General features: G+C 48.5%; 1 protein-coding gene across 1 annotated transcript in view; it reads right to left on the reverse strand.

The window, feature by feature from the left end:
* LOC309563092 (transmembrane protein 150A-like) overlaps nt 1–22,695 on the reverse strand; it is a 303,386-nt gene that overhangs the window by 21,801 nt on the left and 258,890 nt on the right. Inside the window, exon 6 of the mRNA XM_082267406.1 lies at nt 17,217–17,394. Within this exon, the coding sequence (XP_082123532.1) occupies nt 17,217–17,394 (178 nt within the window). The remainder of the gene's footprint in view (nt 1–17,216; nt 17,395–22,695) is intronic.

The raw sequence follows: 22,695 nt of genomic DNA on the forward strand, positions 1-22,695 counted from the left end.
TCGATTTAAGGTAAACCCTAATCGCCCGAACAACATCCAGAGAATGCAATCTCACCTCCTTTGGATGTGTAGGCTTCGTGCACAACGAAGGCAAGACAATATCCTCATTAAGATGGAATTCCGAAACTCGTTTCGGCAGAAAAGAAGGATTAGGTCGCAAGACCACCTTATCCAAATGAATAACCAGGTACGGAGACTTGCAGGACAAAGCCGCCAGTTCCGACACTCTGCGAGCCGAAGTGATCGCCACCAAAAAGGCGACCTTTTTGGACAACATAGACAACGAGATCTCCCTGATCTGTTCAAAAGGAGCACGTTGTAACACAGAGAGAACGAGATTCAAGTCCCAAGGGGGCAGAGGATCCCGCCTCGGGGGAACCAGATGCCGCACACCCTGAACAAAGGTGCCAACCAAAGGATTGGAAGCCACGGGACATTGAAACAGAACGGCCAGAGCAGACACCTGACCCTTTATCGTAGCCCGCGCCAAACGCTGATCAACACCCGTTTGAAGGAAAGACAGCACACGGGAAACCGAGTACGTGCGGGGTGAAAACCCCCTGGACTCACACCAGGCAAAATAGGCCTTCCAAGTACGGTAATAAACCTTCCCCGAGGAAGACTTCCTCGCGTTGATTAAAGTATGAACGACCTCCGGAGAGAGACCCCTCTCCTTCAGGACCTCGGTTTCAACAGCCAGGCCGTCAAAGCCAGCGACTGTAAAGCAGGATGGTATATCGGTCCTTGAGACAGTAGATCGTCTCGAAGAGGCAGACGCCACGGGGCGTCGACCGCCAGATTCACGAGGTCTGCGTACCAGGACCGGCGAGGCCAGTCCGGTGCCACAAGAATCACCGTGTTGCGTTCCGAGTGTAACCTGCGAAGGAACCTGGACAGCAACTGAATCGGTGGAAACGCGTACATCAGCCTGTACTGATGCCACGGGGCCACTAACGCGTCCGACGCGTCTGCCCGAGGGTCGCGCGTCCTTGCCACGAACCTCTTCACCTTGTTGTTGAGGCGAGACGCGAACAGGTCCACTTCTGGAAGACCCCACTTCGCGCACAACGTCTGGAAGACAGCCGGATGGAGAGACCATTCCCCCTGATCCAGGGTCTGGCGACTCAGATAGTCCGCCTGCCAGTTCTCCACTCCCGGAATGTGAACCGCCGTTATCGCCGGGACATGAGTCTCGGCCCAAGACAGAATGTCGGCCACTTCTCGAGCCGCTCGGGCACTCCTGGTGCCCCCTTGGTGGTTGATGTAGGCCACCGCCATGGCATTGTCCGTCTGCACCCGAACCGGGCAACCCTGCAGCCGGTCCGTCCAGCGATGAAGACAGAGCCTTATCGCACGCAATTCCAGAATGTTGATCGGAAGGGAAGACTCCCCCTCCGACCAAGTCCCCTGAGCGGACAGAACGCCCAGAACTCCACCCCAGCCCGACAGGCTGGCATCCGTGGTGATCACCGTCCACGAGATCGGACGAAACGACTTGCCCCCGGACACCAACGGGGACTGGAGCCACCACAGAAGGTTTTCCCTGGTGCGAAGACTCAACGAGATTTGAAGATCCAGAGATTGAGGTCGCCCGTCCCACCTGGACAGGATCTCCGCTTGGAGACCCCGCGTGTGAAACTGTGCGAAAGGAATCGCCTCGAAGGCCGAGACCATCAATCCCAGACATCTCATACACGTCCGCAGAGACGAGTTCGGAACGTCCCTGAGGGACCTGCCTTCCTCCCGGAGAGTCCTGAGTTTGTCTTCCGGCAGGAAGACCTTCGCCTGCACCGAGTCCAGTATCATTCCCAGATAGGGGAGACGAACCGACGGACTCAGTGTCGACTTTGGAAAATTTATCGTCCAACCAAACTCCTGCAGAGTTTGCATTGTGACAGACAGGTCCTCCTCCAGACCCTGTCTGGTCGCAGACCGAACCAGAATGTCGTCCAGATACCCCAGGACAGAAATGCCCTGGGCCCTCAATAATGCCAGAACCGGTGCAAGCACCTTGGTGAAGACTGGTAGTGATCCTCCGCAATGGCAAATCGAAGGTACCTCTGATGACCCTCGAATATGGGGATGTGAAGGTACGCATCCTTCAAATCGATGGAGGCCATGAATTCCCCCGGAACCAGGGCAGCCACCACCGACCGCAGGGATTCCATGCGGAACTTGCGAACCCGCACAGAGCGGTTCAGAGCCTTCAAGTCCAGAATCGGACGAACCTTGCCCTCCTTTCTGGGCACGGTGAACAGATTGGAATAAAACCCCCGAAACCTGTCCCGATGAGGCACCGGGACCACCACTCCCTGAGCCCTCAGGTCCCGCACCGCCAGGTGCAGGTCCCGCAGGCGCTCTGGAGACAGTTGAAGATTTGAGGGAAAAAATCTGCTCTCCGGCCGAGAGAGAAACTCGATCTTGTAACCAGATCGAACGATTTCCAGAACCCATCTGTCCCGCACACGGGCCAACCAGGGCTGAAGAAAACCGAGCAAGCGTCCCCCCACCCCAAAACTGGGTGAGGGCGCCCCTTCAGGCCGAACTGTTATGGGCTGCAGGTCCGGATTGGCCGGACTTCTGTTTCCCAGACCAGGGCTTCTTCTGAGAGCCTTGACCTTTGAACGGTTTGCCCTTGTAGTGCGGCCGAAAGGCACGAAAGGACCCCTGAGGGGGCCGAAAATTTGCATGCTTCTTCCCAGAAGCCCCCTTAGCCTTGGGGAAATGGGGCAAGAGAGTGCTCTTACCCCCGGTGATCCCCTTAATCAACACATCCAGGGACTCCCCAAAAAGGCGAGACCCATCATAAGGCAGATTGGCTAAGGTCTTACGTGAAGATTGGTCCACCGACCAACATTTTAACCAAACCAGGCGGCGAGACAACACCGCCACGCTGTGCACACGTGCAGCCAACGGAATCAAGTCCAGGTCCGCATCACACAGATACATGACACCCTGGTGGATCTGATCCAACATATCCAGGGTCGCCGCCGAGGCCGAATCGGCCACTAGGACGCGCCTAAGCATCTGCGTCCAACTTGCGATCGCCTGGGCCGCCATGAGAGAAGCAAACAGAGCCTTAAGCATAGAACCCGTAACAGAATAAGTATGACGGGCAAGAGACTCCAGTCTCCTATCCGTGGCATCACGGAAAACAGGGGAACCCTCTGCAGGAATCGCAGTGGCTTTGTTCAAAACCGCAATTGCATGATCCACTGGTGGAGGCACACACCACCGTTCATCAGTGGCAGGCGAAAAAGGATAACGCAGCTTGAATTTACTTGGTACCGCAAAAGGTTTGCGCAGATCGCGCCATTGATCCTTAACAGCGCGCTGAAAATCAGCATTGCAGGGAAAAACCTGCGGCGTCCTGCGTTTTCTCTGCGTCCCATAAGCCGCCAAGGCAGCGGGGGGACACACTTCGTCCTGCAAACGCAGCGTTTGCTTAATGGAAGCAATCAACTCATCCATGATTGCAAGCTCTTCAGGCGAGCCAGGGGGAGAATTATCGACCCCCTCAACTTCAGCCTCCACCTCAGACCCCACTAGATCAAGAGAGGAGCGGGACCCCGATAAGGAGGTCCCTGCCAGAACAGCCCCATCACCTTCACCCTCAGATTCAGAGGACAGAGCAACTCTGGGCCGTTTAGTAGATTGAGCAGCTACCAGCATTTGCACCTGAGCAGCAAGGCCAGCCACAATAGTGGCTAAATCCCCCCCTGGGGGGGAAACAGCGGTCCCCTGGCTTTCCACCAATACTGTAGGAAATTTGCCCTCCTGAGAATCCATTGCCCCTGTAATGCCAGACAACCAAGGGTTAACTGCCCCTTTTTAGCAAGCGCGGCAAGCGCAGCCCACCGCACCACACTCAAGCACAATGAGACCCCCACAGGGAATATGCAAACTGAACACAGGCAATGGATAGCAAGAACAGAAGGATAAAACCTGAGGAGACCCTCGCCGCTGCTGCTGCCTCGATCGGTGTTCCTGGAAAGAGGAAGTGATGCTGCCAGGGCGCTCTATGTAAGCCTATGGAGGCTACAAGAAAATGGCCGCCATGCATGTAAACCATGCGGCCGGAGCGGGTGCAGGCAAAATGGCGTCGTTTGGCGCCGAAAACGCCGCTCCACAGTGCATTAAAAGACACATCACAATCCAATATAAGGATACATGTTAGATCGCCGCAGCGATCGCTGTATATGCCCAAACATGCCAAGAAAAAACATGCCCCACAGCACACAGCTCTCACACTGCCCAGCCTGACACACACAGTGTCATACAGCTCCCCCCCCCCTTGCAGCCCACAGCATGCAGCCGAGAGATAGGGAGACAAGCAGTGTGAATAGAGGCAGGTTACACAGTCCCAGACTGACACCCCCCCAGACAGACAGGTCCCCACATAAATACACTTACCTCACATGGCGTGGGGGACCCGCACAGGCGAACAAGCCGCTGCACATGAGGCAGGGAGAGTCGCAATTCAAGACGCACAAAATGGGGGTTAAGAAACCGCACAGCGTCCAGTGAGGTAGCCACCTCACCAATCATCCCTGCACCGAACAGGGATGGGTCGTTCACTATGCCAGGAGCGTTACCTGGCTGAACGCTCGATGGCAGACTGGGAAGCCACTGACCCACGACCTTCGACCAGGGGGATCAGCCCGAGACCCAGTCCGCATGATCCTCTTCGTCCGAAGAACTAACTAACGCTGACAAAATAACAGCTAATAAAAGGTAGAGAGAAAAACTCAAACAAAATATTAAAAAGAAGAAAGAGTCTGGGACAGAAAGTCCCAGCACAGAGAGAGCCAGCCACTCCTGACAAGCTAGACATTAAAACTGAGATATGGTTGCAGGAAGTAGGAGGGTATTGACTGAGGGGACCACCCCTTGAGGGTGGGATATGTTAAAGCTTTATTGTTAACATATTCTGTTGCCTAGCTACTCCTTCGGAGCAAAGTCTAATACCCCCATATGTGACGAATATGAAGAGGCGGCGACTGTCGGAGGACGTAAGAGAAATGGCCACCGCCCTTACTAGGCGGTCGCCAACATCCAAGGCGCCAAAATGATGAGCTAAAATGGCTGCTGCCCACATAAAGAGGCGTAAACAGCCTGCCCTCACCCAAAATGGTGGCCTTGCGAACGACGCCAAATAGAGCAAAAAATACATGCGCTGGCCCCCCCAGGGAACCCCAGAGAGCACCCCTGGGATGTATTAAGCCCCCACACCCCCCAGCCATAGCAGCATGCACCGCAGAGCACCCCCAGCAGGGGCAGGGAGGAAGGGGCCATCCCACATGGCCAGGAGAGGGATACCACAGAAGCCCCCCATGTACTGCCATCCCCTAAGAGTGGGCCCACAGAAGACCCCCACAGATAGCAGCCGCCCTTTAGGGACCCAGGGGTAGTAGCACTTACCAGTCCAGCGAACGCGGCCACCGCTCTGATATGGAACACATCCCACCCTGAGTGGGATTGCCGTCAGCCAGGAAGGATGCTAGCAACTTACGGGCGTTCCAGAGTTGAGACATCCCGGCGAAGGGACTCCGCAAGCTCGTCCCCATCTCAAGGGGCACTGTCGTTGCGAGGCCAGGGCGCACCAATGACCTGCGACACTCTGTGGCAGGCTGGGACTCCATAAGGATTTAGATTATCCAGTGCGAGGCCCAGCTCTGCTGTCGCTTGTAGTCCTCTAGGAATTCCCTGACTATCTAGCGATAGTGAGCGACATAAAGAATGGAATTTTTGTAAAATCTTAGCTGTAAAATTCCTTACTGTGAGTCCTTCGACAGTTGCCGCCGCCTCTAAGTCATCACTGTTGGGTATTGACGTCCGCTCCGCAGGAGTAGCTAGGCATAAAGACTTAGTCAAAAGAACAAAGGCATTTGCATATACACACCCATGGGGGCTGTCCCATCTGGTCAATGCCCCCCTGCAGTGACCACTCCCAACTCAGTTTGGTAGCATAGCAGTAGGTAATAAGAACACAACCCCAAAAGAGGGGCAGGGGCGGCGACTGTCAGAGGACTCAGAGAAAGGAATTTTACAGGTAAGATTTTACAAAAATTCAGTTTTCTCTTACGTCCTCCGACAGTCGCCGCCGCCTCGAGTGATCACTGTTGGGATGTTCCAAAGCAGTATAGACATGATGGGTGGGAGACGCAACCGTAGAAAAGGCAACGCAGTACCCACATCAGAGAAAGGAATCTTACATGCACCGTAAGTGAACCTTTTGGGCAACAGAAAAAACAAATGCTCAACAGGAGCAACCGCCCAGGAAAGCAAATACCAACAGCCAGGGACCCATAAAAAAACAAAGGTTCTTCATGGCACTGCCGCACTGAGAACCTTGCGGCCAAAGGAAGCATCAGCTGATGCCAGAACATCTACTTTGTAGAACTTGGAAAAAGTGTGCACCGACGACCAAGTCGCAGCCTTGCACACCTGGGCCACCGAGGTCCGATGCCAATAGGCCCAGGACGCACTCACAGATCTGGTAGAGTGCGCCTTAAGAGGGAACGGTGGAACCCGGTCCTTCAAGGCGTAAGCCTGTTCAATGGTCTGTCGGATCCATTTGGCAATAGTCGCTGCAGATGCAGCCATGCCCTTCGAGGTCCCTCAGGAAGGACAAAAAGTGAATCCGTCTTCCGAAAGGATTCCGTAGACGACAGGTAAACCCTGATCGCCCTGACAACATCCAAGGAATGCAGAGCAACCTCCTTAGGATGCTTAGGCTTCGTACAAAGCGAAGGCAGGACAATGTCCTCATTAATGTGGAACTCAGAGACCACCTTAGGAAGAAAGGAGGGATGCGGACGCAAGACCACCTTATCCTGGTGAATCACCAAGTACGGAGAACGGCAAGATAACGCTGCCAGTTCCGACACCCTGCGAGCCGAAGTGATCGCAACCAAAAAGGCAACCTTCTTAGACAGCAGAGGCAACGATATATCCCGAATGTTTTCAGAGGGAGCACGCTGTAACACGGACAGAACCAAGTTCAAGTCCCATGGAGGTAAGGGCTCCTTCCTGGGAGGAGCCAAATGTCGCACACCTTGAATGAAGGTGCGAACCAGAGAAAGGGACGCCACAGGGCGTTGGAAAAGAATAGCCAGTGCGGACACCTGGCCCTTGATCGTGGCCAGCGCCAGGCGCTGGTCCACACCAGACTGGAGGAAGGCCAACACCTTTCCACCTTTCGGTTTAGCCGAGATGCGAACAGATCCACGTCCGGGGATCCCCACTTCGCACACAGCATTTGGAAGACCTCCAGGTGTAGGGACCATTCCCCCTGGTCCAGGGTCTGGCGGCTCAGATAGTCGGCCTGCCAATTCTCCACACCCGGAATGTGAACTGCTGAGATCGCCGGAACATGAGTCTCGGCCCGAGACAGAATGTCGGTCACCTCCCGGGCCGCCCGAGCACTCCTGGTGCCCCCTTGGTGGTTGATGTAAGCCACCGCGGTAGCATTGTCCGTCTGTACCAGGACAGGACGGCCTCGCAGGCGGTCCGACCACTGGAAGAGACCGAGTTTTATCGCTCGCAATTCCAGCACATTTATCGGGAGGGAGGACTCCTCCTCCGACCAAGTGCCCTGGGCAGACAAGTTGCCCATGACTCCACCCAAGCCCGACAGGCTGGCATCCGTGGTAATCACCGTCCACACCAACGGACGGAAGGACTTGCCTTCCGCCACCGACGGGGACTGGAGCCACCACAGAAGAGCCAATCTGGTCTTGAAGGAAAGAATCTGTCCGCCGGCCGGGAAAGGAATTCGATCTTGTACCCCGATCGAATGATTTCCTGAACCCACCTGTCCGATATCCGGAGCAGCCAAGGTTGGAGGAAACCGCGCAAACGTCCCCCCACCCCTGAAATGGGTGAGGGCGCCCCTTCAGGCAGAGGCAGACTGACCCGCCGAGCCGGCATTGCCTGACTTCTGCTTACCCGCCCAGGGCTTTTTCTGGCTGCCCTGGGCCTTGAAGGGCTTGCCCCTGGATTGGTTTCCGAAAGGCACGAAAGGACCCCTGAGTGGATCTAGGCGCAGAACCCCGCTTGCCACGAAAGGACTTGTTCTTCGGGTTCTGGGGCAGCAAAGTCACCAGGGTATCCAACGCCTCGCCAAAAAGGCGAGAGCCAGCATAGGGAAAATCAGCAACTGTTTTCCGCGAGGACTGGTCAGCCGACCAGCTCTTTAGCCATATCAGTCACCAGTTAAGTACCGAGACACTAGAGAGGCGTGCTACTAGAGGAGCCTCATTTAAGGCCGCATCACACAGATACATGATTCCTTGGTGGATTTGATCCACCATTTCCAGCCGGGCAGGCGGAACATCATCAGACACGAGGTTGCTCCTAAGCACCTTAGTCCAATCAGCCACCGCCTGAGCCACCAAAACGGACGCGAAAATGGATCTGAGCAACGAGCCCGCCACAGTATAGGAATGGCGGGCTAGAGACTCCAACTGCCGGTCCGTGGGATCCCGGAAAACTGGGGTATCCTCAGAAGGAACCAAGGTAGCCTTGTTTAACATGGCCACAGTGTGATCCACCTGTGGAGGCACACACCATCGTGATTCCGTAGCCAGTGCAAAGGGATAAAGCAATTTGAACCGACTAGGCACCAGGAATGGACGTTTTAACGTGCGCCACATTTCATTAACAGTGTAATGAAATTCAGCTGGGCAGGGAAAAACCTGCGCCGACTTGCGGGTCCTGTGCGTCCCAAACGAGGACACAACGCCCGGAGGACTGGGCTCATCCTCCAAATGTAGTGTTTCCTTAACAGAAACAATTAATTCATCCATGGTCGCCCGCTCTTCAGGCGACCCCGGGGAGGAGGTATCAACCCCCTCCACCTCTGCCTCCCCCTCAGACCCCAGCGGGTCTAAGGATGAGCGAGACCCTGAAAAGGGCACGCTCGCCGCAGCAGCCATATCACCATCTGAATCAGGAGAGAGACAATCTGGGCCTCTTTTTAGCAGCACGTTCAGCCATCAGCATTTCCATATTTTACACCAAAGTCGCCACTACAGCGGCCAAATCAGGTCTCAGAGGGGCCACAGGAGAACTGGGGACCCCCACCAGAGCTGGGGGGAATTTGCTGTCCTGAGAATCCATTGCTCAAGGTTACAAAACAGTGCAATAAAGTTTGTACTGCCCCTTTAAGATCGCTGCGGAGTGCGCAGCCCACCGCTACAGCTACAGTGACAAAGACCCCCAAACAGGAGAAGAAAAAACTGAGCCAGAAGCAACAATACAGAAAGATAATGAGAGCGATAACCTGCAGAGCCCGGCAGAGTGTTGCCACCGATGTCCTGCTTCAGAGGAAAAGGAAGTGCTGCTAGAGTAGGCTGAACTTATAGGCTGCATGACTCAGGGAAAATGGCTGCCCCATAGGATTTGCATGGAAGGCTCCGCCAAAATGGCCGCCGGACATGTGGTCGGAACGATCGTTCTGCTACCAAAATGGCGGCGGATGGCGCCAAAAACAGCATGTAGTACGCCCATAGAGAAGTCAAACATGCCTGCCCATACCTAAAATGGCGGACCGTGCGGATTTACCCCGCTGCGGCCACCACACACACAGTCTGCACCCCCAACAAGCACCGAAGTGACACAGGGAAGGGGACCCCCGAAAACATACAGCACCGCAGCGCATGCACAAGCGATCCCCGCAGGGGCCGCATCAGGGAGTCACACAGGCACAGACATGGGGGACACACAGCAACACAGGACTGCCACCCCAGACAGAGGCCCCACACAGAAGTACTTACCTGTACTAGATGGCGTGCCTCTATGAACGGAAAGCCGCTGTCCTCATCTGACAGGGACTGCCGTTAGCCAGGGACATGACACTGCAGCATCTCAGATGTGTCCTGTGAGGTAGCCACCTCATGGCTGCATCCCTGCTGCGAACAGGGATGGGTCGTTCATAGTGCCAGGACGAACCACGGCTGAACGCTCGATGGCGGGCTGGGGGTCCATCTGACCCTCTGCTCTGCAGAACCAGGGCGGTCAGTCCGAATCCCAGCACCGCTTGAATCCATCTTCTTCCAAAGAAATGACTAAAAACTAAAAGCTGACAAAATAAACAGCTAGTAAAGTAAGAAAAAAAACTGACATTTTCAAAGAAAATCAATTAAAAGATTAGATAGGCTGAGACTGTAGCCCCAGCACAGGGAAGCCTAACTACTCCTGATGCTAGGCAGAATGAAACTGAGTTGGGAGTGGTCACTGCAGGGGGGTATTGACCAGATGGGACAGCCCCCATGGGTGTGTATATGCAAATGCATTTGTTCTTTTGACTAAGTCTTAATGCCTAGCTACTCCTGCGGAGCGGAAGTCAATACCCAACAGTGAGGACTTAGAGGCGGCGGCGACTGTCGGAGGACATAAGAGAAAAGCTTTTCAAAAAAAAATATAAAGAAAACAGACACTAGGTCCCAGCAGGGAAGACCTAGCCTACTCCTGACGCTAGACAGCATAAAACTGAAGGACAGTGGTAACTGGGTCAGGATAATGGCTGAGGGGCGGCCCCCTGGAGGTGTGCCTAAGTGTAGAAAGATTTCTATTAACATTTCAAACTGCCTAGCTTGCTCCTGCAGAGGGCGCCATTACCCACTCGTGAAGGCTGTATGAGGGGCTGCGACTGTCGGAGGACGTAAGAGAAATATTTTTTTTTCAAATGATTTCTCTGATGCAAACTCAAAAGGAAGAGCAAGTCCCTGTACATGACCCTAAACAAACCCGGAGAATTGCACCACATCTGACATGACCTGCTGTTTCTCAGAAATGCATAACTGTAAAACTGTTAATTCACAAACTATTTTCTAGTAGACTGTATAAGCTATCTACGTGCTGAATGCTCTGTTATTCTTAAACTCAAACTTCGTTTAATCATTTTCTCAGCCACTTCTAAAGAGACGCCTGTGGATGTACAAGTTGTCTGGGAAAAGGACAGCAATAAAGGGTAATGTTCTCCAACTTCTTTGCCAGCAACACGGAAATGATTTATCAGCTGTCACAGAAATACATTTTATTTGTAAAATAAAGTGGAACTCTGGGCAAACACCTTAAAAAAGGTAGTGAAACTTTAGCAGTCATTTTTATATTCAATTACAAACTAGAAGTTAACATTACCATTAATTCTGTGAGGTCTAGTGTGGTGTGGTAGGCTGATGAACCATGCACACAGAGGATGCTTGCACCTATAAAGGTGAAGGTCAGGTAGGCATGTATTTATAAGCATGGTTTTTTTTAACCACAGGTGCAGAGGTGTTACACAATGCTTTTGCTTCACTGTTCCTCCCTATAGTGTAGGCCTTTTAAGTCAGCCAACTTATTGAAAGCAGTGAACTCCTCATGGCCAAAATCTAATTTTAAAATATGCTAAAATTAAAGTGTATGTAAACCCTCACCTTGTAAACAAGCCATTTTGTTTCAAATAGAAATGAAGGCAAAACATGTGTTTATAAGTGATTACATTCTCTCTGTTTTCATAAGGCTGGCCATACATTATAAAATGCTCTTTACTATGTAGTACAAAGGCCTGCCTAATTGGATACAATTGAAAGTGTTGTTTAGTTTTGACCTCATATTATATGGTTTTTGGTAAATCTAACAGAAAATTGTACAAGAAAATTGAACATGTATGGCCCGCCTAAGAATTGGGGTGGGAGAAATGGCAGGACACTGAAATTCTCAGTGAACAGCTGTGCAGGATGTCAGGACACTTTTCATCATTGAAGGAGAGCAGGATGAGTTCCCAGCACAGCTAGAGAACTGACCACAGTGTGTTCTCCTGCTTAGTGTGGTCAGTGTTTAATAAGCAGAGGGACTGGCAGGATCACTCGGGATTTCACGCAAAGTAATACAAAAAGAACAGGATACTTTTTTATACAAGTAAATGGTACAGCAGGCACATATCAGGAATATGAAATTCTGTGTTTACATACTCTTAGTGTCTGTAAACCCCAACATGAAGTTCCCTCATCTGCTCTTTTTTGATCTGTTAAACAGGATTTTTTTTTTTGTTACCATAAAATTCCTTTTTTTGAGTTCACTGACGGACATAGCCTCATCACATTCTTGACCATAGGGCTTATAGCGCCAACTTCAGGAGTAGGACACTAAGCAGAAAAGAAACAGCGTGGCCTCTGGGCAGTCCTTGCTAGTAGTAAATACCCTCTCTGCTATAAGTAGCTCAGTCCGTGTCAAAGCACTTAAAAACCATAAGGGGTGGGTGCTGCGTCCATCAGAGAAAGGGATTTTACAGTTAACAAATAAATACAGTTCTCAGTACCGTTCATTGATGGATAGCCTCTTTATATTCATGATCATTGGGACATCTCAAAAGGAGCACTACAATGAGGGAAGGGTAACCAGAAAAGAACATGCAACCCTCCCAAACAGTCCCATAGGAGAAACAGGAATCTCCAACAGCCACTTGCAATACCTTGTGGCCAGTACAGGTATCCACAGATGCCAAAACATCAACATTGTAAAACTTGGTAAAGGTGTGCACAAAATTACCAGGTCGCTGCCTTATAAACTTGAGGCACAGACCAATGATGACAAAATGTCCAGGAAGCACTAATTGCCCTGATAGAATGTGCCGAATGAGGAAGGGAGGAGTTAGATCCTCAATGGGATAAGCCTGAACAACCATCTGCCTGAGCCATCAAGAAATAGTGGCAGAGGAGGCCGCCATGACTTTCCACCTCCACCTTCCTATCCGCAAAATTCTTAAAGGATAGACTACTCCACCAATAGAAGTAGCAGACTCGCCTTGTGCCCAAGCACTACTTCGACCAGGGAGATGAATGACTCTAGGGCCCACTGACAGTGCATCCAAGGAAATTGAGGGCCCTGAGAATCCTGTCACCTCCATGAGGGGGTTCAGGGGAGATGCATGGTCTTGATGGTCCATCATGGCACACGCTCCCAATCAAGCAAAGCTGGGCCAACGGCCCTAGGTGAAAAGTAAAAACCACCTCTAATAGGCCACAGCAGAGGTAGGGTTAACCTCTGTAGGACTATTCACTGGTACCTCCAAGGCTGTCTGGGAGCTGTGCTGTGTAATGTCTGCTGTTCATATAGAGGAATGCTAGCAGATCTATTACTGAAAGACTGCCTCTTAACTGCAGTCCAGTGCTAGAGGGCTGCAAGATGGTGGCCACTGTGCAGTCTTCCCCCATCAGTGATTACAACCAACATTCAATACTGACCACCTCAAAATGGCCACAAGACCTCAGAATGGTTATGTGTGTTCCCGTGAGACTTAACTCGCTAGCCACCCCAGCCACGATGGGGCTTTGTAAGTTGAATCGGAGTGCAACTAAAAGGTCTGCATGTGCTCGCTCGCTGGCCAGGCTGGGGTGATTACCTGATCTAGATTATCTAGCCCAGGGGTGTCAAACTCCGATTGATCGCGGGCCGCATAGGCATTATGGTTGCCCTCAAAAGGCCGTATGTATTTGTAAGACTATTTAAATGTATCTACTCTTTTTATACTAAATATTTGCTTCTGTATTCAAGTATTACTGGTTTTAGTAACAATTTAGGACTTAAGCTGTAATGTGCAGGTGCAGACCGACATGGTTCCCACTCATACTCCTGTAGCAGGTGATGCAAGTCTCAAAAGGAGGGTTGCACACTGCTGGCATCATCCGCAAGAAACCGGGTTCTGCCATGGTATTCTGTCTGAGCAGTCTCCAAAAAGGTTTCCTATGGATTCCAGTAGTGTGCGACCCTTCTTTTAAACATAGAATTGGATTATTCTCATATTAATTATAAGCAGATGCCCCCCACCATCAGAAGTTATGAGTCCTCCATCCCCCTTCAGGGTGCAGGGTCTGGAGGATGACCAGTGCATGATCTGTAGGAGTAGTTCTGTCATCCTCTCTGCTGCCGACTCTTGAAACAAGCTTGGGGCAGAGATGAGGGAGGTGCCACAGCTGCAGAAGATGTGTGAGGGCCCCATGAAATGGCCTTGAGGGCTGGATTCCGCCCACGGGCCTTGTGCTTTACACATGTGATCTAGCCTATCGCCCAGCCTGACTGTTGATTAACCGATTGCCGACCAGTCGCCGTAGTTTTACTGCGGCAGGTCAGCTCTGCCTCGTACCTGTACGTCGCTGGACCGCTAGTGGAGGCGCGCGTGCCAATTGACCACAGGGGGAGCCAATCAGCGGGTCTGGCTGCCGCGATGTCCACCAGGCACCCACGATCACTCCCTGTGGAGACAGAACGGCGATCTGCCAATGTAAACACGGCAGACCATTGTTCGTTCAGTAATGAACACAGGGATCCTGTGTTTCTCCTATTTCGGAACACAGGTCTCTGTGTTCATTCAGCAAGCCCATCCCCCACACAGTTAGAAAGCACCCCGTAGGGACATATTTAACCCTTTGATCGCCCCTGGTGTTAACCCCTTCCCTTCCAGTGACATTAGTACAGTAACATTGCATAATTTTAGCACTGATTACTGTAGTAATGTCACTGGTCCCCCCAAAAAGTGTCAAAAATGTCAGTTAGGTGTTCAATTTATCAGCCACAATGTTGCAGTCCGGCTAAAAATCGCTGATCGCCACCATTACTAGTAAAAAAAAATATTAAAAAAAGGACATAAATCTTTCCCCTAGTTAACTTTTGCGTAAACCAATCAATATACACTCATTGGGATTTTTTTCACCAAAAATATGTAGCGGAATACATATTGGCCTTAAATGATGAAAAAATTAATATATAGCAGAATTGTCGCTCTTTTTTTGTTGATAGCGCAAAAAATGTAAAAAAATAAAAAAATCGCAGCGGTGTTCAAATACCACCAAAAAAAGCTCTATTTGTGGGGAAAAAAAAGGACATAAATTTTATGTGAGTACAGCGTCGCAAGATCGCGCAATTGTCAGTTAAAGTAACGCAGTGCCGTATCGCAAACAATGGCCTGGTCATTAAGGGGGTAAAAAAAACCTTCCAGTCCAGAAGTGGTTAAAAATCTTGCAGGAAAAAAGTTCCCAGAAAAAAAAAGAACCACTAGTAGGGAACTAGGAGCGTACTTCCAACTATAGGCAGAAAGAGCGGAGCTGCCTATAGCAGAGAGAGGACCCACAACCAGCTAGGGCTGCTCATAGGCGGTGTTGTGTTTTTCTGCCTAGTGTCCTACTCCTGAAGGTGGCCCTTTAAACCCTACAGTCAAGAATACGAACAGGCTGTGACCATCAATGAATGCAAGAGAAATATATTTTTGTCAAATCTGATACCTGCAAAAAAAAAAAAAACTGCCGATCATGTCAGGCATTCAGAGCTGCCCTGTGTCCAGTACACACTCTTATCTCAAGGAGTCTTTTTAGCCCTCTAACTTATTTTGAACTGCAAAATGATTAGACTTTATATTGTAGAGATTGGAGAGTGGGAGTAGTTAAGTAGTTTAGCAAATGACACTGGACAGGGCCAACAGTTGGTTTACAAAAAAAGCAAGCTGTGTGTTGTCAGCTCACAACTAGACCAAAGAGCCTAAATTAATTCTTGGCCCTTTAAAAGCTATTTTTCTGTACTTTCAAAATCTTTAACCGGTTGCCGACCGCCGCACGACTATATACTGCGGCGGTCAGCCCCGGCCAGGCAGAGTGACGTATCGGTACGTCACTCGCCTGTCACTGACTTGCGAGCCTATCGCGGGCGGGCGCGCGCCCGCCGCGGCTCGTTCACAGGCAAGTCAGTGCGTGTGACCGGCGGACTCGATGTCCGCCAGTCACACTGCGATCGCTCCTGTGAAGGGAGAAAGACAGAGCAGCTTGTGTAAACAAGCTGCCTGTCAGTTCTCCCTGTGTAAAAGTGAAGATCTGTCCGTTCTACTATGTAGAACAGTTGATCTTTGCTATTACACCAATAGGAATGTCCCTACACAGTTAGAATCACGCCCCTAGGACACACTTAACCCCTCCCTGTCCAATAAAGTTAACCCCTTCCCTGCCAGTGTCATTTTTGCAGTAACAGTGCATATGTATAGCGCTGATTACTGCAGTAATGTCACTGGTAACCCCAAAAGTGTCAAAAATGTCAGTCAAGGGTCCGATCTGTCCGCCGCAATGTCGCAGTACCGAAAAAAAAAAATCGCAGATCGCCGCCATTACGCGTTAAAAAAAAAAAACACCAAAAATGACAAAAATCTTTCCCTTTGTTAGTAAACGCGATAACTTTTGCGCAAACCAATCAAAATACGCTTTTTGCGATTTTTTTTACCAAACATAGGTAGCATAAAACAAATTGGCCGAAAAATGTTAAAAAATTTTGATTTTTACTTTTTTTTTTGGGGAATTTCATATAAAAAAATGTGAAAAATATTGTTATTTTTGCAAAATTTACGCTCTTTTTTTGTTTATAGCGCGTGATCAAAAAATCGCACAGGTGATCAAATACCACCAAAAGAAAGCTCTGTTTGTGGGAAAAAAAGGACGTCAAATTCGTTTAGGTACAGCGTCGCACGACCGCGCAATTGTCCGTTAAAGTCACGCAGTAAAAAAATCGCAAAAAAACCCCTGGTCCTTTAGCAGCCAAATCCTCCGGGGCTTAAGTGGTTAAAAGACTTCATTTAACTAGTTCAACTGGACCAAGCCAGTCTAAAACTATTTCCTACACCAATACATGTGGCCACTGTCAGTGCTGTATACATTCTGTGCATATTGTCCCTCATTCCATTCAGCTCTTCTTAGGAAAACACGCTGTTCATAAGCTCTGTATCACTAGTTGGAGCTGGCACAGGGCTTTAAGACTGGGTCACCATCCCCGTTGACAGCTCTGGGACAAACACCAGTACTGTCACATGACAGGATAAAAGTCACATGCTCCTCCATAAAGTACAGGGTATTTTCTTCCTTACCAGCGGCATTGAGCAAAAGGCATGAGAGTACAGTATGTGCTGCTGGGTACAGATTTACTTTATGTAAAGTATAAAGTTCAGATAAGATTTACAGTAGAGCTTCTTTTAGTTTTAGTGGCTAATTTTCAAATACTTCTACATATTGCAGCAACAACAAAAATGAGGAACAACAAGGTCACATCAAAAAGTGAAACTGCAATAACTACTAGTCTTTATATCATTTCATTAAGCATTTTTCCAGAAAATGCAGCACAAATGTAACATTTTTAAGTTTAATTATTTTGTAAAGAAAATCATCTGAAATGCTAACCGACAGCATATAAAAGGATACTGAGCACTAAAATGACCAGTCCGAATAATGTAAGAAGACATCGTACATGTCCTGCCCACCAGTTCCAGTAAGTGTGTGCCATGCGGTAAGTCAGGATAGACTGAAAACAAATGAACATCATACTGGTTGGGAAGGCAACCCCTGCTCCTATGTAGTGCAGAACTTTGGCATGATCCACCTACAGAGAGACAGAAACCACAGCATTAGGACAACATACACATTGACAATTTATTTCAAAACACACAATGCGAGACATTTTATACCATATCCGCTGCCACCACACAAGAAACCCGTTTTCCAGTCAAAGACACTTTATAAATGTAGCTGAGATTATCAGTTTCCAACCAAAATTCCTAAAACCTACAAATTCCTTCATGCAAACCACTGGAATGAAATTGCTCAGGGAAAGAATTTAGGAGTTTTCAGGTCCAGGAGTTATTTCAAAATGAATATACAGCCCACATTTAGGCCCTTAAAAAGCAGGTACGTTAGATTAAGCTCTCATCACATTTGTGTAGTACTTAATTTGTTATTCACTTTTAAACCAAATCAGTTTGGTATAGTAGTTTACTATCCAGAAGTAGTAAAAAACAAAAAAAAAAAAAAAAAACACTTACATTTGACCAAGGTCTGCCAACCTACAATCAACGTTGACAACCATTATAAATAAAATTATGGGAAAGAAAAAACATGCCTTAACAGAAAAAGTGGAAACATAACACATTTCTGGGGTTTACTCTGCACAGCCGTCATTCAGAACACACCATGCATTTTTCTCAATGAATGCAAAAGCAGTCTCTTTGAAGCTTGGTTTAAACCTATGCGTTTTTTGGTGCTTTTTGCCAAAATGCAATACAGTTCCTTATAACACGGTTTCCTATGGAACATGTTGACATCTATGCTTTTTTTCAAGCTGCTGCGTGTTCTTGGAAAAGGACAGGGACTTTTTTTAAGCGCAAAACTGTGCTTTCTTGGCTCGGTAGACTTAAATAGAAAAGCTGCAGAAAAGCATGTAGTGTGTTTTTGGCCTGATTTTACCATGTGTGTTTTTTTTAATCTGCCCAACAACAAATTGGGCAAAAAAAATAAGCATGAAAAATTCAGAACGGAAATCGCAGCAAAATCGCGTGTGCAAAAATGAAAAACCCACTGCAAAAAGCACTGCAGAAACAGATCAAAAGGGAACTACACAGGTGTGAACCGAGCTTGAAGGAGGTTGATCAGAGGGGATGGGGTGATGTCATGATCTCCAACTTGTCCAATGCTTTGAATTCATTGAGGAAAAATACAAGGCTTTTTCTGAATGGCAGTTGTGCCAAGCAAGCAACTCCCTGCAGTTACCTGCACAAAGAACAGCCGATCTGCATGGCATCCAGAAGATAACAGCTATCACTGTAGTAGGTCAGGCTACTACAGTGATTTACAGCTTTCACAGAGATAGAATAGGTTATCAAATATGCATACTTCTATTGGGCCAAGCTAATATAATGCAAAATATATAATTCCCGGGGGAATCAAAGTCACCATTTTGCCACAGCACGCAGGACGCAAACAAATGCACATGTTCTCACAAAGCAAAATGTGTGAATAGAGTCTTACAAGGAAAGATACATACTAATAGTTTAGTGCTAATACAATGGTGTATTTTTGTTTTAAACACTTACCCTTGGCTCACTGTCTCAATGTAAGGTGGACTAAGGCAAGACTAAATGTATTGCTCAGTTTTCTGGACACGACTCAAATGTATTTACACTTCCCTGTGTCTAGTGCAAGAAGATTGCTTCTACTATGTTACCTGTAAATTCATACAGTATGACCTTAAGTGGCACATTGGGTTACTGTTGACTAAATAAAGCATACTGAAGGGAATTTTTAAAAACGGCAGAAGTCAGAATCTGGAACAAATGTGCATGATAGCCAACCAGCTTCTATCTTATTTTTTAAAGCTTAATTAATCAAGCTGAAGATAGAAGCTGATTGGTTGCTCTCTAGATACAGTTTGCTCCAGTTTTCATAATCCCCCCCCCCCCCCCCCCGCTGTATATAGAGTATAGAACACATCTGTTTCACAGATACCATAGCAATTTCACAGCTGAAAATCTAGCAGGCACTGACAGCATAAGAAAAATCCACCCTTAGCACTTGTAAAGCAGATATGCACACACATCAGAAAACCCATACAGGTTTTGTATTTCAAAAGCAGATTTGGCTCTAACAATTTAATGAGTTAGAACTCGTAAGGTTTGATCAACACTTCGTGTCACCTGAAGGTACAATTCCCAGAAAAAATAAAGAACACATGCCAAAAACAAAAATGCCTCTCGCATAACATTACATCTCAGTCAAACTAAAAAAAAGAAAGTTCTTAACACATCATTTATAACACTGAACACTGTTCTACATCACTTTGTATGGATCCAGCCACCATCATCGCAGGCTTCATAAAAACACCAGCAGTTTCTAAAAAACACACACAAGAACATAAACATACAAAAAGCCCTTACACACGATCCACAAAATCGGACGAAAAATAACGCTTGTGAAAGGATCGGACGATAATCTGATCGTTAGTACACAGCTTACGAGAGGCGATCACGACAGTTCGCCCGATATTATTCGGTCGTGCAAGCATAAAAATTTTGATCGTATTATAACACATTGTACGATAATCGTATTATCAGTATGTTGTTCATCCGAAAAAAATGGTGAGGCAGTAGACATCATTTTCCCCTCACACGCTACAGCGTGGTTACGCATACCGGAAGCTTTTGAATCATCGTCCGAGAAAATTCGTATGGTAAGTAACCTCTCCCATTTGCGAATATAATTGAGAGTTCCTAGCAACCAAACAAAAACGGACGGAGAGTCGTCCGATTTTCTTATCGTGTGTACTGGGCATTAGGCTGTGAATGTTGCCAGTCCTCAAAGTATATGATATCTCCAGCCAGGCTTTGTCGCACTTCACATGGTCCTTGTAGTTGGGGTCCCTGGTGTCAAATCTGTGGCCGCTCACAAACAAGACATAGGTTTTTCTTATTGTTGTCAAGCACATCTCTCCTGCCTCAATTTTTCCTGAAGTCTGACAAGCATATGTGGCTGAGAGGGGCAAGGAAAAGTCTAGGAGGAGAGCCGAGGTGCGCAAGGAAAAGTCTGGTAGGAGAGCCGAGGGGAGCAAGGAAAAGTCTGGGGGGTGGGGGGGGGGGGGGAGAGCTGAGAGGAGCAAGAAAAAGTCTGGGAGAAGAGCCAAGGGGAGCAAGGAAAAGTCTGCGGGGTGGGGGTGGAGGACTGAGGGAAGCAAGGAAGAGTCTGGGAGGAGAGCTGAGGGGAGCAAGGAAGAGTCTGGGAGGAGAGCTGAGGGGACCCAGGAAAAGTCTGGGAGGACAGCTGAGGGGACCCAGGAAAAGTCTGGGAGGACAGCTGAGGGGACCCAGGAAAAGTCTGGGAGGACAGCTGAGGGGACCCAGGAAATGTCTGTGAGGACAGCTGAGGGGACCCAGGAAATGTCTGGGAGGACAGCTGAGGGGACCCAGGAAATGTCTGGGAGGAGAGCTGAGCGGACCCAGGAAATGTCTGGGAGGAGAGCTGAGCGGACCCAGGAAATGTCTGGGAGGAGAGCTGAGCGGACCCAGGAAATGTCTGGGAGGAGAGCTGAGCGGACCCAGGAAATGTCTGGGAGGACAGCTGAGGGGACCCAGGAAATGTCTTGGAGGACAGCTGAGGGGACCCAGGAAATGTCTGGGAGGACAGCTGAGGGGACCCAGGAAATGTCTGGGAGGACAGCTGAGGGGACCCAGGAAATGTCTGGGAGGAGAGCCGAGGGACCCAGGAAATGCGATAAGAGATAACTTCACGCCACTGGTATATGTATTGTGGTGAGCTGCACGTTAAATAACTAAAAGTAGTTATGGCAATAATGGTGGATTAAAAAAACTGCGCTATACCACTCGAAAGACTCGAATTATTCAAATACCCAAATATAAAAACCATGTATAAAAAACCATGCATAAAAAACCGGCTATACAGAAAAATGGTGCATAATGTGAGAGTTGCCTAAAAACATTACGGTATTAAATCATGGTAGCCAATAAACGGTATATGTAAAAGTTGCCTAAAACATTATCATGGTAAACAATATGGATGACAAATATAAATATAAGCTTCTAAAAATCTTCTAATGAAGAGAGAAAAAGTGCAATGGTGCAAAAAGTCTGTGTTAAGGTGGCTGTGTTGTGTCCCTTCGCCGGTCACCACTGGTGCTCAAATGGTAAGAAGGCTCACTTACCAGATGGAGTGGATTCCCAATGGCGTACACCAACAAGAAATCAAAATGGGCTTAATCTTTATGCCTCCAGGCTCCTAACTTCAGCTAGGGTCCTCAGGATGTGGTTATCTCCCAGCGGGCTGGCGAGCACAGGACTCCTCTCCCCTGGATACTTGGTGGCTCAGAGTATGGGGATAAAAACAAAAGGACTTCTCCTCGTGCAGAGTGTTAAAACTCCTTTATTTTATCCACACAAGATAATTAAAACCACTGCAAGTTCCTTAAAAAAACATTCCGGAATGGGTGGGCACTCAAAATAAAAACCCCACTTCAAAACATGTGCAAGATATTCAAATATAAAATTAATCCAACAAAGTCCCAAAAAACAGTCCTTCAAACGGATAAAATGTATAAAAGTATATTGCTCCTGTCCTCACCGGTGTATATCCCAACCTCGCGGTTGGATTTTTTCCGTGTGTAGCGGTAGCTTCGCCGGACCCGGAAGTGCGGTCTACGGCGTGCGTTCCACCAGCGGACTTCAGAGCGAGGCAACGTGCGTGCCAACTTGACATGTTTCGTCAGAATGTGACGTCTTCGGAAGTTGTACGCACGTTGCGGAAGTCAAGTTTAAATAGACCGTGCGGAGGTCATATCAGCCCTTCAGTCCTCCCCTCTATTGACATTTCTTTGTTTACACCGGATGCATCCCTCGGTGTTCCACAATGTGTTACCATAGTAATGGTAAATATGTGTACTTATAATTATTGCTAATTAATTATGTGATGAAAATAACTTATTGCTAATAATTTTTCCGGATATCAAAATTGGTAAGCTAGAAGTTTATACACTCAATGTGGTTACAATAAACATACACCATTCCCTATGTGCGATATGCTATTTGGAATAACAATTACACAAGTAACATAGGTCGCCATTACTATGGTAACACATTGTGGAACACCAAGGGATGCATCCGGTGTAAACAAAGAAATGTCAATAGAGGGGAGGACTGAAGGGCGGATATGACCTCCGCATGGTCTATTTAAACTTGACTTCTGCAACGTGCGTACAACTTCCGAAGACGTCACATTCTGACGAAACGCTTCAAGTTGGCACGCACGTTGCCTCGCTCTGAAGTCCGCTGGTGGAACGCGCGCCATAGACCGCACTTCCGGGTCCGGCGAAGCTACCGCTACCACTAAAAATCCAACCGCGAGG

The sequence above is a fragment of the Pelophylax lessonae genome (genome assembly GCF_965119305.1).
Source record: "Pelophylax lessonae genome assembly, chromosome: 9".
NCBI classification, from domain to species: Eukaryota; Metazoa; Chordata; class Amphibia; order Anura; family Ranidae; genus Pelophylax; species Pelophylax lessonae.